We start from the raw sequence: 12972 nt of genomic DNA, 5'->3' as shown, positions 1-12972 counted from the left end.
CAAAAAACTAACGAGACCATCACAACGCAAGGACACTCAGCTAGTATATTATATGTGTCCGAAACTAAGATAAGAACACACTCTCACGAAAAGAGAAAGTATATATTTCATAAACAACCCAAATAAGTTCTCCACTGTTCAGCCATGTATATACGACTGACCCATATGCACACGTTTCACATGTGTTACTCCACCGGCCCTCACTTAGACCTAGACCTGCCGGGGTGGAGGTTTAGTGTGACACTTTCCCTAGTATCTCAATCTGATTTTCGAGGGGGATGCTCGCCGTGAAGTGCTTGAACCCTTCGGTCGCCGCAACGTCGGCCAGCACTTTCCGGGATGACACCATAAATGTGATGCAAGCATCGGTGAGCAGCGGGCAGTGGTGCTGCTTGGCAAGCACCATCGTCGTCGCGACAGTCTCAACGTCTAAGGTTGCGCGTAGCTTCATGTCGCAGGCATGCTTGAGTTTCTCCACCCCGTACCGATCTGCGGCCACCAGCAGGTGCTGCGTCACCGCCGTGCTGCAGCCTTCCCCGTTGCCGGGCAGGGAGTCCGTGTAGATGAAGTGGAGAAGCGACTCGAAGACCGTCGGCTCCATGTCCTCGATACGGATGCGCTCATCTGTGTCTTTCCTTTTCATAGGACCGAAGAGCTCCGCATCGAAGACCGGCGACCGTGCGGCGAGCACGCAGCTGTGTGCACGGAACGCCTGCCCGCCGATCTCGATCGTCACGTCTGTGCCTTTGCCGTCTCTGAGCATGCGCTCGAGGTGGCCGTTCAGCTCCGGCAGGGGAGCAGCGGTGGCTGGGACAGCCCTGGTGGCTTCCGTGCGGGGCGTGAGGACGGTGAGGACGCACCTGATCGTCACGCAATCATCTTTTAGGTACCGCCGTGATGCCAGCTTGGATTTGCGCGTAAAATCATGAAATTTCAGGGATACCCCGGGGGTGAAGTTGTACGTGTCCGACGTCGTGATGTTCTTCATCTCCCCGTGGCGGTCCATGAGTCCTATGGTGACCCTTGCCGTCGCCATCACGGGTGTCTCTTTTTTGAGGAGATGCACAGACGCCGCCACGTAGCCCCTGTACTCCTCCGTGTGGAAGGCGGTGCTCCAGAACGCTCCCCGCGGGTAGAAGCAGAGAAACCAATCGCAGCCGCCGACGGTGAAGGTGCCGGACATCACGGAATCGCCCTCCGGGAGGTCCCTGATCCGTGAGTAGTTTGCGACCACGAAGTCGTGCGTCCCGGACACGCTCTCTGTTACGCATCTCGACGACGTGTCCGATTGTCTCGGAACGGAGGATCCCTTGTTCGTGAGGCGGCGCCACAGATCCATGTCGAACCGACTGACAACGTTCTGGACAGATCTTCCTAATCTCTCGAGACAGAAGGGGGCAGAGAACCCCGTCTAATAACAACATGCAGGAGACCTTGCGGGACACTACTGTACGGTCCATATTTAGGGGCACTTCAAAGTGCCCCAATAGGTAGCCAAAGTGCCCCTAATTACTTTTAGGGGCACTATGAAAAGTGCCCCGGATGCTTGTGTCCCTAAATGTATTTGGGGCACTTTGAATGAAATGCCCCAAATACATTTAGGGGCAGTTTGAAAAGTGCCTCTAAAGGTTTTAGGGGCAGTTTGAAAAGTGCCTCTAAAGGTTTTTAGGGGCACTTTGAGATTTGCCTCTAAAGGTTTTTAGGGGCACTTTGAGATTTGCCTCTAAAGGTTTTTTGGGGCAGTTTGAATTTTGCCTCTAAAGGTTTTAGGGGCACTTTGAGATTTGCCTCTAAAAGTTTTTAGGGGCAGTTTGAATTTTGCCTCTAAAGGTTTTTAGGGCATTTTGAGATTTGCCTCTAAAGGTTTTTAGAGGCACTTTGAGATTTGCCTCTAAAGGTTTTTAGGGGTAGTTTGAGATGTGCCTCTAAAGGTTTTTAGGGGCAGTTTGAGAACCGCCCAAAAAGCTTTTAGGGACACTTAGCCGCAACTCTAAGAAATGCCACAAAACACAATTAGAGGCAAATCTAGGAAAATGCTTCAATCTAACAATACATGCAAATATAAACAGCAATGTATGCACATAATTCAAATATACAAATGTACCAAAAAAGTATTCAATCCTGTAATACATATATACTCCCTCCGGCCCGATTTACTTGACTCGGCCCATGCACAACTATAACTTAACGAAAATCCATCTTGGCCCGTACGGATGTATCTCTGTCGCCCATTCTTGACACTACTGCAGAAATGCTTATAGCCTCCAGGTGATTAGTGACAGGCAAAATTATGCCAGTCATTAGTATATATAACCAGTGACAGGCATGCGTAAGTCTGTCACTAATACGAAATACCAGCGACAGACACATAAAAAATGATGTCACTGAATAATTTTTCTAAAGGCCGGCTGAGACTGAAAATATGCTAGTGACTGGCACGTAAAAAAACCCGTCACTAGCATTTTAATGGTGAGCGCTGCTCTCCTGCGCATTTTCGTTTCTTTCCACGTGTGTCGTACCTAGGCCGGCCTTTGTGCTCTCGTGCGTGCGGGCAAGCCCAGCAGCTGGACCATCGCTCCACATCAAGACGTGATGGCCAGGAGTGCCTTGCATCGATTGGAACCACGGCCGGAACGAAGTGCTGCTCGACTACGTATCTCAGTCCGAGTCCAACAAGAGGCAACGCGAGTCGAGTTGATTTTCTTCGCCATAAAAGTCTAGCGGAGACTTGGGCAGAAAATCCCACTGCCCCGTTTTACCCCGAGCCCTTCCCCAACCGCAGCCGCCCTTCCCGATCGCAACTCCGCGCCGGTCGCCGGTCACCCGGTACGAAACACGGCGCCGGCCGCCCTGCGCCCCGTCCAAAACTCAGCGCAGCCAACCCGTCCAACGCCGCCGCGCCGCCAGCCCACTCCAACGCCGCCGCCCGACATGAGGATGCCCTCCCCCTACGCGACCGACGCCCTAAGCCACGCGCTGATCTGCATCCCCAACGTCGCCGACCTACGACGCCGCCCTGCATCTCGCCACACCATTTCCTTTGTATCTCCGACGCCGCGCCATTTCGTCTGCTCCGCCCTGCATCCCCAAGGCCGCTCCATCCGTTCAACTGACGCGAGGACGCTGCCGTCGGAGGAAGCCTCTGCCTGAAGCGAGGACGCCGGCGCCCTGCACCACTGATCCTCGGAGCCGGACTACTCCCGAAGGTATCTGACGCTGTTGCAAATATTTCTCTGTTCTGTAGTTGGTTGTTGAACTTTTTGTCAGTTTGGTAAATTGTTTTGAGATAGCATCTGCTAGAGTTAAGTTAACAGACTAACAGGTAAGGGATTGCAGCAATGGAACGATAGAAAGTTGGCATAAGCTGTTGTAATATGATTCATAATGCATCTAATCTAAAAGAAATGCACACACTGAGAGTGCTCAACAGTGTTGCAATATACAATGATTCATACACAAATGATTTCTATTGATCACCAACTTAAGCTGAAGGGAATAATCATTTATGAGGTGTACAATACCCTGTTGCAGTATACAATGATTCATATATGAGGTATATTATCCTGTTAATCAGCTTAAGAAAGTAGAGTCTGTATATGAATTTGCTAGTATATGCATTCTTTTTCTTCGAAACTGAAAGAACTTATAAGAAATCTCGTGCTGCAAATGTTACCATGAACAACAGTTTTCTTTTGTAACATACTGAAAATATAATATTATGTAAATAAGATTTTAATTTTTGACACATGCAAAGAAATATTACGTAAATAAGGTTTTGCACATGCATTACACACGCCTTAAATAATGGAGGCTACCGTCTTGCAGGACTAAATATTTTGCTGTTGAATATAAAATATCTACCACCATGATGTGAAAATCCCGTCAGTGTATTGGTGTGCAAACTTAGTCACCACGAATTGCCTCCTAATATATCACCATCAAAAGTAAAAAATGGTTCCTGCGATGCATCAACTTAATCATCTCAGATTAGACATTGAGTGGAGGTATATCTGGGCAGCCGGTGAATTGATCAATAAATACTTGTTGAGCAGCTCATGAATCTAATTGGAAAGAAATAGTGGATTGCTTACATGTGCGTGGCACTACTACTCCCAGCAAGGACATGAATTTACTTACCTTAGGTGTACTGAACACAATTGTACTCTAAATTCTGACTCAATTTTACCTCGAGAGCATGGAAAATCTGATAAGGAAGTATAATCCAAGAAACAATGATCCAACTCTGTAGATTTAGTTTCACTGCAAAAGGTTCCACGGTAACACAAGAAAACATGTACTTGTAAAAGAAAAAAGAGAAAGGATGCGGAAGTAAAAATATACTAACATACGCAGTCAGTGTATCAAAATTGCATACAGACCTATACAGACCTGGACCCAGAATGTATAATACTTGCTTATCATGACTACCTGCAAAGCTTCAAAATTATTTGCCACTCTGTACAGCTAAAGTAGAAAAGATAGTGTTGTAGTCAATTACCCGGTTACTCTTTCTGCTAGTTGTTGTGAGTTGTGACTACACTAATCTATTTAATCAATTCACATGGGATTGTCTAATTAACAACACACTTTTCTTACCGCCATGTGATCACACAATTCTAGAGTGCAAATTCTCCTTTTCTGACTTATAACTCTGGTACAACCTACCGATTAGCTGAATTAAAATTGTAAAAGTTTGTAGCCTTATAACCTAGAACTGCATGCAGGGTGAAAAAACTCAAATCAAGATGAGATGGCTATAAGCCCATAAGAAAACTAAAAAATGGCACAGCCAAGGAAAACAATCCCGAGTAATAGGAGGAAGAAATCAAACTTGCAGCTTTCATATGGTTGCATTGTTTCAAAAGTGCAGCCTGTTAGTGAAATGAAGAAACACATTATACACCAAATTTGTTTTTCATATTTTTCTCATTTTCAGCAGATTTCATACCTTCTTGTGTTCTGGCTACATACGCTTATGTGTTGCTAGCTATACTGTGCCTAAGCTATTACAGAGCCCCTTACTTCCTTTATTTTTCATTATCTACGATGCTTATGTTCTCTTTTGGCATTACAGGACTGGTCAGGATTCACAAGTATGACAAGAGAAACTGGGCCCTATCCCTCTCCCCTTAATTCAAAATGTGTTGCTTCAACCTTTCTTCACCACTAACCTTATGTACTAGCTTCTGAAGGAGTACAAGGCCATGCTCGACTAGCTCCTACCATTGAACAAACCATCTGTATCAAATGAAGATGGAAAAGAAGATATCAACACTGAGACAAGCCTCTGAACCCACTTCTTCCTTAGATAGTAGCGGATGCGTTGTAGAGCTTGACGATTGAGATAGATTGCAACTTATGTGCAAATGTTATGTCATATTGGGTGATGTATATGTATCATCGGTACAACATCTTATCGTTCAATCTGAAATATTCGTGGAAAATACATTTTATTTTTTGTAACATCTTATTGTGCTATCTGCGTTATTTGTTGAAAAGAATTTTTTTATTATGAAAATTCAAACCAGTGTCGGACAGATAATGGGCCTATCACTACAAAACCTCATAGGTCTGCAGCGTTCCATGGCAACTAGTGACAGGCATCTCCTTTTGCCTGTCATTAGTATGTACACGCTGGTGACATGCATCTCTTTTTGCCTGTCATTGGTATGCACACTAGTGACAGGCACTTTGCCTGTCACTAGTAACATAACACCAGTGACTAGTCATTAGTGACAGACGTTTTGCATGTCACTAACAACCCTTTTGTGCCTGTCACTAGAGGCCTATTCTGCAGTAGTGTGATGTCCAGCCTCTACCAGGTGCATTGCAACTCATCCCATTCTTGATGACCATTATTTCTGAGTTTTACTCCTTCACTTTGATATCCTTCATAGATATTCCAGGAATGCACTTTATCTGCAATTGAGATATAGATCATCGTAATCATGAAAATAACACACACTAATTGACAAATATTGGTACAAGACGGAATTTCTTGCTAGATGTCATGGGCTAAAAGGATGAAAAACATCTGCCACTAATTGCAAACCGATGCAGTAATCGAAGACTAACAGACTTGTTTGGATGGCGACCCGGCAAAAATTTGCTGGCCCAGTGCCAGGCTCCACTTCTTCCCGTGCACGAACGCCGGATCTCAAACAAAACTTACCCTAAATGCTAACAGAGCTAGCATGGTGGATTGGTGTTGTGTTGTGCCATGGGCATGGACTGAACTCGGTGGTGTGTGTTTTCCATTCCCGCTCTGCCATGGACAAGGATGTTTCAACTCATGCTGTACTCTCACTTGCTTTACACCCTGTTCATCTAAGTTGTGTTCGAGATAATAGGTCAGAGCATCTGAATTTTACATGAACAAGTATTAAGCTAGACAAAAGCAAAAAATGTATTAGCTGCTGATTATGATCGACGGCTTTCTAGCTACATACCACAAGTATCTGCGTGTGCCATGTCTGTGTAAGTGAATCTCTGAACCTTTTTTTTTCTTTTTGGCGGTGGCAATCTCTGAACCTTTGATGTGCCTGCTAGGTATATGTACCTTATGATCGATGAATTTGAGTAAAGTGAACGAAAGACTTGGGATTCCACTGAATCTTAGGAATCTCTCTAGTTCCACTCCACATGAAATTAATTCTTTGCAGCGAGCAAGCAAGCAAGGATCTATAAAACTTTTACATTATCAGATTTCCTTATCAGATTTAGTTTAAATGTGGTTACACGCAACTTACTTCGTAATTGATACTGAGAAAATCTGAAGTTTTATGAGCTGAATTAGAAGTAGAACAAAAATGTAAGTAAAGATACCTGAACTTCAGGTGCCCACGCGCCTGCTACCTCGAGGCCCATGATAACTGAGTTCACCTTCGCCTAGCCAGAAGAGTCGGCAACACTGCAAAGAGTAGCTGGTTCATAAATCATGAAAGTAAAGCGATGAACCCGAGGTAACAACATGACAAGTAAAGCGATGAACCCGAGGTAACAACATGAAAGTAAAGCCATGAACCCGAGGTAACAACGCTAGAATAGTTTGTTCGTCGGTTCCGGAGAAAGAACGTATAAGAGTAACAAAATTACAATGCAAATCAACTGGACTAATATCATAGCTATATCTAGTGCCTCTATATCAGTAAACCTCAAGCTGATGCGGTCAGTAACTTGTTCCTGGGCAATTTCGGTAAACCAAGCTCATCTATGATACTTTTTGCATCCAACCCTCCCCTTAACAGCCTTGCTAACGATGTTCATCCTCAATAATATCAGCAAAGCACTAGTCAAATTTAAGCCCTGAATTATGAAGACTGGAAAAGGCGACGTTCCTGAAATAAATCTTAGAGAAAACAAAGAGTGTAGTCTACCTTTGTTAGCACTGTCATCCTCATCTTGCTATTTATCCCAGTGAACCTTCAGGGCAACAGCCGCCTTCCTCTCCTGCAAAAATAAACAACATTAGCATCTATGAAAGCTCACGTTTTATTGACTAATAAATCACACGGCATCTCCTTTATTCAATCCACACCTTGTTGTAGTTTGTGTACTTCATGGCAATTCTTCATCTGTGAGATCCTGATGACCATTGACTGCAGGTTGACACTGTACTTCACAAGCGATTCAAGAGTATTCAGCTTTTGCTCAGCATTGAGAGGCGAGGGCACTGTGATCAGAAGCTCTTCCAAGCAAGGGATGGTGAATCTTGAATACAACTGCATCCACAAATCACAGGAATTAGCTCTTCGTTGTTTTCCAACAACATTTTTACATGTTGGCATGCATGTCCAAGATCAAAAGTTACGCTTTTGAACAGTTAAAATGTCATACTTATGGCTTCGGCTTCATCACCTTGCCCTTGAGAAACAGCTATCGAATGCGAGATCAAAAACCCAATGAGAAAATGATGCCATTGTTTTGGCAGCAAGAACAAAATCCTTTTGCAAATCATTTTCCAAGTACTCTTTACCCTCCTGGGTTGTTTCTAGTCTCTCAGGAAGATCCTCTCTATCATCCTCCACGTACCTTAGCTCTCCGTTGTTTTCCAAATACCTTTTGCGAATCTTTAGTGGCCCACAGGCTAATAAATTATAAGGAATAACATGTCCAGTAAAAACCAAAGTATTACTTCAGGTCTAGATTAAATGCAGATTACCTTTTAAGTAAGCTAACTTTTGATAAATAACTGACAACCCATCGGTTAATAACTCGGCAAGACCATAACCGTGACAAGTGTGTAGAAAGTGCCACACATCTTAACACTAAATATTATTACATATATTTTAGTCACTTTCACGAAAGATGAAGAAAGAAGAAAAGGTATTAGATATATTATCTAGCATACAACTAAGAACTCACATTTAATTTATTATTCTGGATACTTCTCGTACACAATATAAGTTCTTAGATCAATGTTAGTGAGCTTATATACATGATATATGCATGTTGCAGACACTATTGTACCATGTTCAAATCAGTGCATTTTCTCTTCTTCGAAATGTAAAAACTGGTAGCCACGAATAAATAATGGCGGAAGAACTAGAAACACCTTGGTGGTCTTTGATCCCGGAAGTCTTATTCTTTAAAAAACATAAGACCCACCTGTAGGAACAAAAATCATATGAGAATACAAAAATATAAAGTAGAAACCGATGAACAATATAACCATGAGAAAGCAAGGTTAGGCTCCTAATTTAAGCTACTTCGGAACTCGGATCTAGGTTTTGGAAATAAAAGAAATCTGGGCATAGCAGACAAAGAAATAACGACAACCCAACGACAACAACATATCAGATTATTTAAATGTCACCTAACATGGGATCACTTTATGTGGTCTATGCATTTATCGCATGAAGGAAAATGAGCAGAAATTATATGCAAGAGTATGACCAAAATATATGAATATTAAATAAGAAAATTATGCAGTGTAACTACCTATAATCTATAACAATGCTTCTCAAGGACAAGGTTCTCTTGAGTTGATGCGGTGGATATCCATAAATGAGGTACAGAAGTGGACGATGAATAGTATACCACAAGGTCCATGGCCAACATGGAAGCTGCGTGTGCTTTAGCATCCTTTTTTATTTTGCCGCAACCATGCCTGACAAGGAGCTATAGACATGGTTGACTACTGGTACACACATACCTTCATGCTAATATATTGTAGATCACAATTTCTCTTTGGTACACGCATACCTACAGGTCTAAATATATTAGCACATATCATATCTATACCTTCATAAGGCTATAAATGACCGAGTCTAGCTACAAGGAAAACTGGTTCTAAATAGTATTAATTGCCTAGCTACTCAGTTATACACTACAGACCAATGCATCGTTCAGTCAATGAGACATGTCAATACAAACAACTGTGACTACTGAAGGCCAAAATTAAAAATTGCAAGGGCAACTAATCTTAGCAGGCAACAAACAGGACATAGTCTATGGCTCTATGCTCTAACAGGTAATTTTTACATCCTATGACAGGTGATAGCCATGGCAAGAAAGAACAAACAACACCAATCAGGCTAAAGTTTGCAGCTAAACAATAAAAAAAAGATAGGAAATGGCAAGAAATAACAGGAGGCCGCTGGCTAAAAACATTTAAAAAAAGAGTTTGCAGATACAAAATAAAGAACCAGAATAGCGCCACAGCGAAGTAAAGCGGGGCGTGGAGTATTAATTTTTGCAAGTACCTAGCTAGACTACTGGCAGTCAGTTGAAGAGGGTTCACAACAGAATATAGTAATGGTAGTATTCTCTAAATAGGATTACAACTCACAGAACTGGGTTCATGACAAACATTTCAGAACAAATAAAAAAAGCACGGATTAGAAAACACAAATTTGTAGTATCCAAATTTCATACTCATTCCATTTTGAAAAGGATAATACTGATTACTGGAATGATCTCGAAACCGTTAACCGACAAAGATCTATTTGTTTGAGTAATAGCATAAGAGTACATTAGCTAGGCTCCATCTCGGAAAAACAGAAATTATAGAATAGAACTACCTAGGGGAGGCACAAAGATTACTCTTGATAAAAATCATATGCCAAGGTCTAGTAAAGGAGGACTTGGGGGTATTGATGCCTTGCTGCGGAGCTTACCGTGCATACATGTGAGGATCATGCCAAGGTCAATGGTGGGCGTAACGAGCACGCGCACGTCCGTGCTGGCCAGCGTCGTTAACCAACCGTATTCTCCAGGTTCAACTACAATAGTTAAACCAAAAAAGCATGACACATTGTGTTATTTGCAAGGAATATGCAAAGCATGGAAGCCATTAAGCACAAATTGTGTTTGCTAAATGAATGTCCGACCCATCGAAGCATCACAAATGACAAACATATGTGCCTATGCAGTTACTAAAAACTCCATTGCACTCGTAGTTGTGTAGTCCTTGGCTATGCAAAGGTGTATGTAATACTACACAACTCCAACACTAACTCTGATACCACCAAGAAAAGAGGCATGTTAAATGGAGATCATGAGTAGACCAAAATTCTAACTAGAAAGGGGCATGCTATAGTCATCGTATTCCCATAACCAGTCTCCTCCTAGCAGCAAACAAGGGCGGCTCTGCGATGACATTATTAGAACAAAAATATAAAGCAATGGCTCAGCTAGGCAACAACACAAACACTTAGTGAGCAACTAGTTTCCATGGAAAGGGACAAAGACCAACTAATCGGAAATCGAGGAGCAGGACAAGTCGGAGATCGATCCACGTACCTCGCTCACCTTCGCGACTTTGGAGTGAGTGGAAACGGTGAGCGCGTCGGTGGGATGGGCGGAGAAGATGATGGTGGAGGAGACGTCTTTGGCGTCGGTGGGAGGGACCACCCATAGCCTTGGTTGCAGCGACGAGCGGGCGCGGCCGCGCCGCGATCTGCGCCTCGATGCGGGGGTCCTGGTCGATGGGGTGGCGATGCGGAAGCAGGCGACGTTGGCCTCCACGACCTGGACATGTACGCCCAGACTCCACCGCGCTGCCCCCCCATAGCCCCCTATGGCCGCATCCGCCACCGACGACGCAGCGGCGGCTGCCCGAGCAGGGCATCCATGCCGGTGGAGCCACGGCATGGTGCGGACGGGTGGGATGGCCTCGCGAGGCGGAGGTCCGACGGATGAAAGCCATCGCCGGAGCTCGATGGCGGCCGCCTGCCAGAAACCCTAGCACATCGGGAACTCGAGAGAGGATGACGGTGCGGCCGCTAGGGTTTCTAGGTTTGGGGGCGGACGAGGTAGAGCTGGAAAACCAAATCGAGTTGGGGAAGGATACGAGCTCATCGAGGCGGACGAAAGCCCCATCTCGCCGGCGCCGGAGGCGGACGAAAGCCCCATCTCGCCGGCGCCGAAGGCGGCCAGGAGAGAGCGGCGACGCGGCTAGGCCATGGAGAGCTCAACGAGAGGAGGAGAGGGCGACGAGAGTGAGGTCGACTCGGGGTTGACCCGACCGACTCGGTCGGACCAGGTTGGGCCGGGCCTGGTTGGCCAGGCCATTGGGCCAGCCCAACGGACCATTTGGTATATTTTTTTTAGGACAAAGCTTTTAAACATTTAAGTTGTTTTAAAAAAACACACAACCAATAAATAAAAGTGAGTATCAGCAAATGAACTCTATAATAAAAAATAATAGAAAACAAATACTTTAAAATCAAAAGACCAATAATATGAATTTTCCTCTAAATTTTAGAAGACAAATTTCAAATCTTAAACTATTAAGACCTAAATACTAAAAATATAATTTTCTTGTTTCTATTTTTCACATCAAGAAAGTAAATATTGCTTTGTATTAAAATTTCATATAATACAACAATTGTTTCTTTGTGGTTATGTTTAATCATATGTAAACCCTAATTGATCATTACTTCTACATATAATTTCAAAACCTAGAAAAGAATTAAAAGATATACCCTTATTTCAACTACTATTTAAAACCCTTAATTGCATTTACCTTATTTATCATTTCTTTTAAATGATAAAAAATATTATAAATGCCTCGACTCAATAATAACTTGAACTTAGGATTTACTGAATTCAATTTGCTCATCAATTTATTATATAACAAATAGGAAATCCTAATTCCATAATTCCAAATGCAACCCTAATTCTATTAGGAATAAAACCCTAACTCCATCATTTTTTGTGAAACTCTAAAATCCTAGGAATTGTGAAATGCGATCATATGAACTTAACATTCACTCATAGATCTATAATTAGCAACTAAATACATATTCTTGTTCTCATAAAATAGTAGAAGCCATATTGAGAACAAGCAAGTGCGTGTATGTTTGCCCTACTCCAGAGCCCTCCACGATAGACACCTCGCGGAAAGGGTTACTAGTTTTTATTGGTCGTAATATGCGATAACTCTCCTCTCGCACACTATCTCTCCTTCACACGCAACATCTCCCCCTCCCGATGGCATACCACCGCCGCTGCTCCATCCCTTCCCGGGCGCAGCAGCCCCTCCATCGTCTCTCCTCAGGTGCATCATCCTCCCAGCTCCTCCCACTCCTCCACGCATCCCCGCCCTCCCAGTCTCGCATCCTCAATCCAGTACTCATGCATGAGAACTTGTTTGCCCCATCCAAGTAGGTTGTAGTGACAGGGAAAGGCGGCGAGGGGTCGAGGCCATTGGCGCTGGATCTCCTGGCGGCGTAACCGACAGAGTCCATTTTTCTTGTATTTACTTGCAGTTATAAATATTCGGCAAGTGCTCGGCTCAGCTACTCATGTGCACAATATATTACTCTCATTTTGTAGAAACACAAAGTTGTTTGTCCTAAAGTTTTATTCATTAGAAGAAGTAATACCGGAATGCCCTTTTTCTGCCCCTGATTGGTGACATAACTCACTGTTATGATAGACCAAGGTCACCTATCAGACATAGTCGATTCATATAATTAGAATACAGAGAACTATTTTGCAGCTTTCCATTTATTTCTTGTGTTGATA

The 12972-nt window shown here is 43.5% G+C and overlaps 1 protein-coding gene and 1 long non-coding RNA gene across 2 annotated transcripts; both read right to left on the bottom strand.

The window, feature by feature from the left end:
• Window positions 1-232: 232 nt before the first annotated feature.
• LOC124671293 (BTB/POZ and MATH domain-containing protein 2-like) lies at window positions 233-1339 on the bottom strand. Its single transcript, XM_047207684.1, has one exon. It carries the CDS (start codon window positions 1337-1339, stop codon window positions 233-235), a length of 1107 nt encoding a protein of 368 aa, XP_047063640.1.
• Window positions 1340-5866: 4527 nt separating this feature from the next.
• LOC124675794 lies at window positions 5867-7441 on the bottom strand. Its single transcript, XR_006993417.1, has 3 exons — window positions 7377-7441; window positions 6826-6910; window positions 5867-5919 (listed from the first exon to the last, which is right to left on the bottom strand). It is a non-coding gene; the product is annotated as an uncharacterized LOC124675794 (long non-coding RNA).
• Window positions 7442-12972: the final 5531 nt, after the last annotated feature.

This window comes from Lolium rigidum, chromosome 7 (genome assembly GCF_022539505.1).
Source record: "Lolium rigidum isolate FL_2022 chromosome 7, APGP_CSIRO_Lrig_0.1, whole genome shotgun sequence".
Classification (NCBI taxonomy): domain Eukaryota; kingdom Viridiplantae; phylum Streptophyta; class Magnoliopsida; order Poales; family Poaceae; genus Lolium; species Lolium rigidum.
This window is presented reverse-complemented; position numbering and strand designations above follow the sequence as displayed.

Bases quoted from the DNA above. Each gene is read 5' to 3' on its own strand.
- LOC124671293 (XM_047207684.1), bottom strand. From the start codon at position 1,339: ATGGATCTGTGGCGCCGCCTCACGAACAAGGGATCCTCCGTTCCGAGA.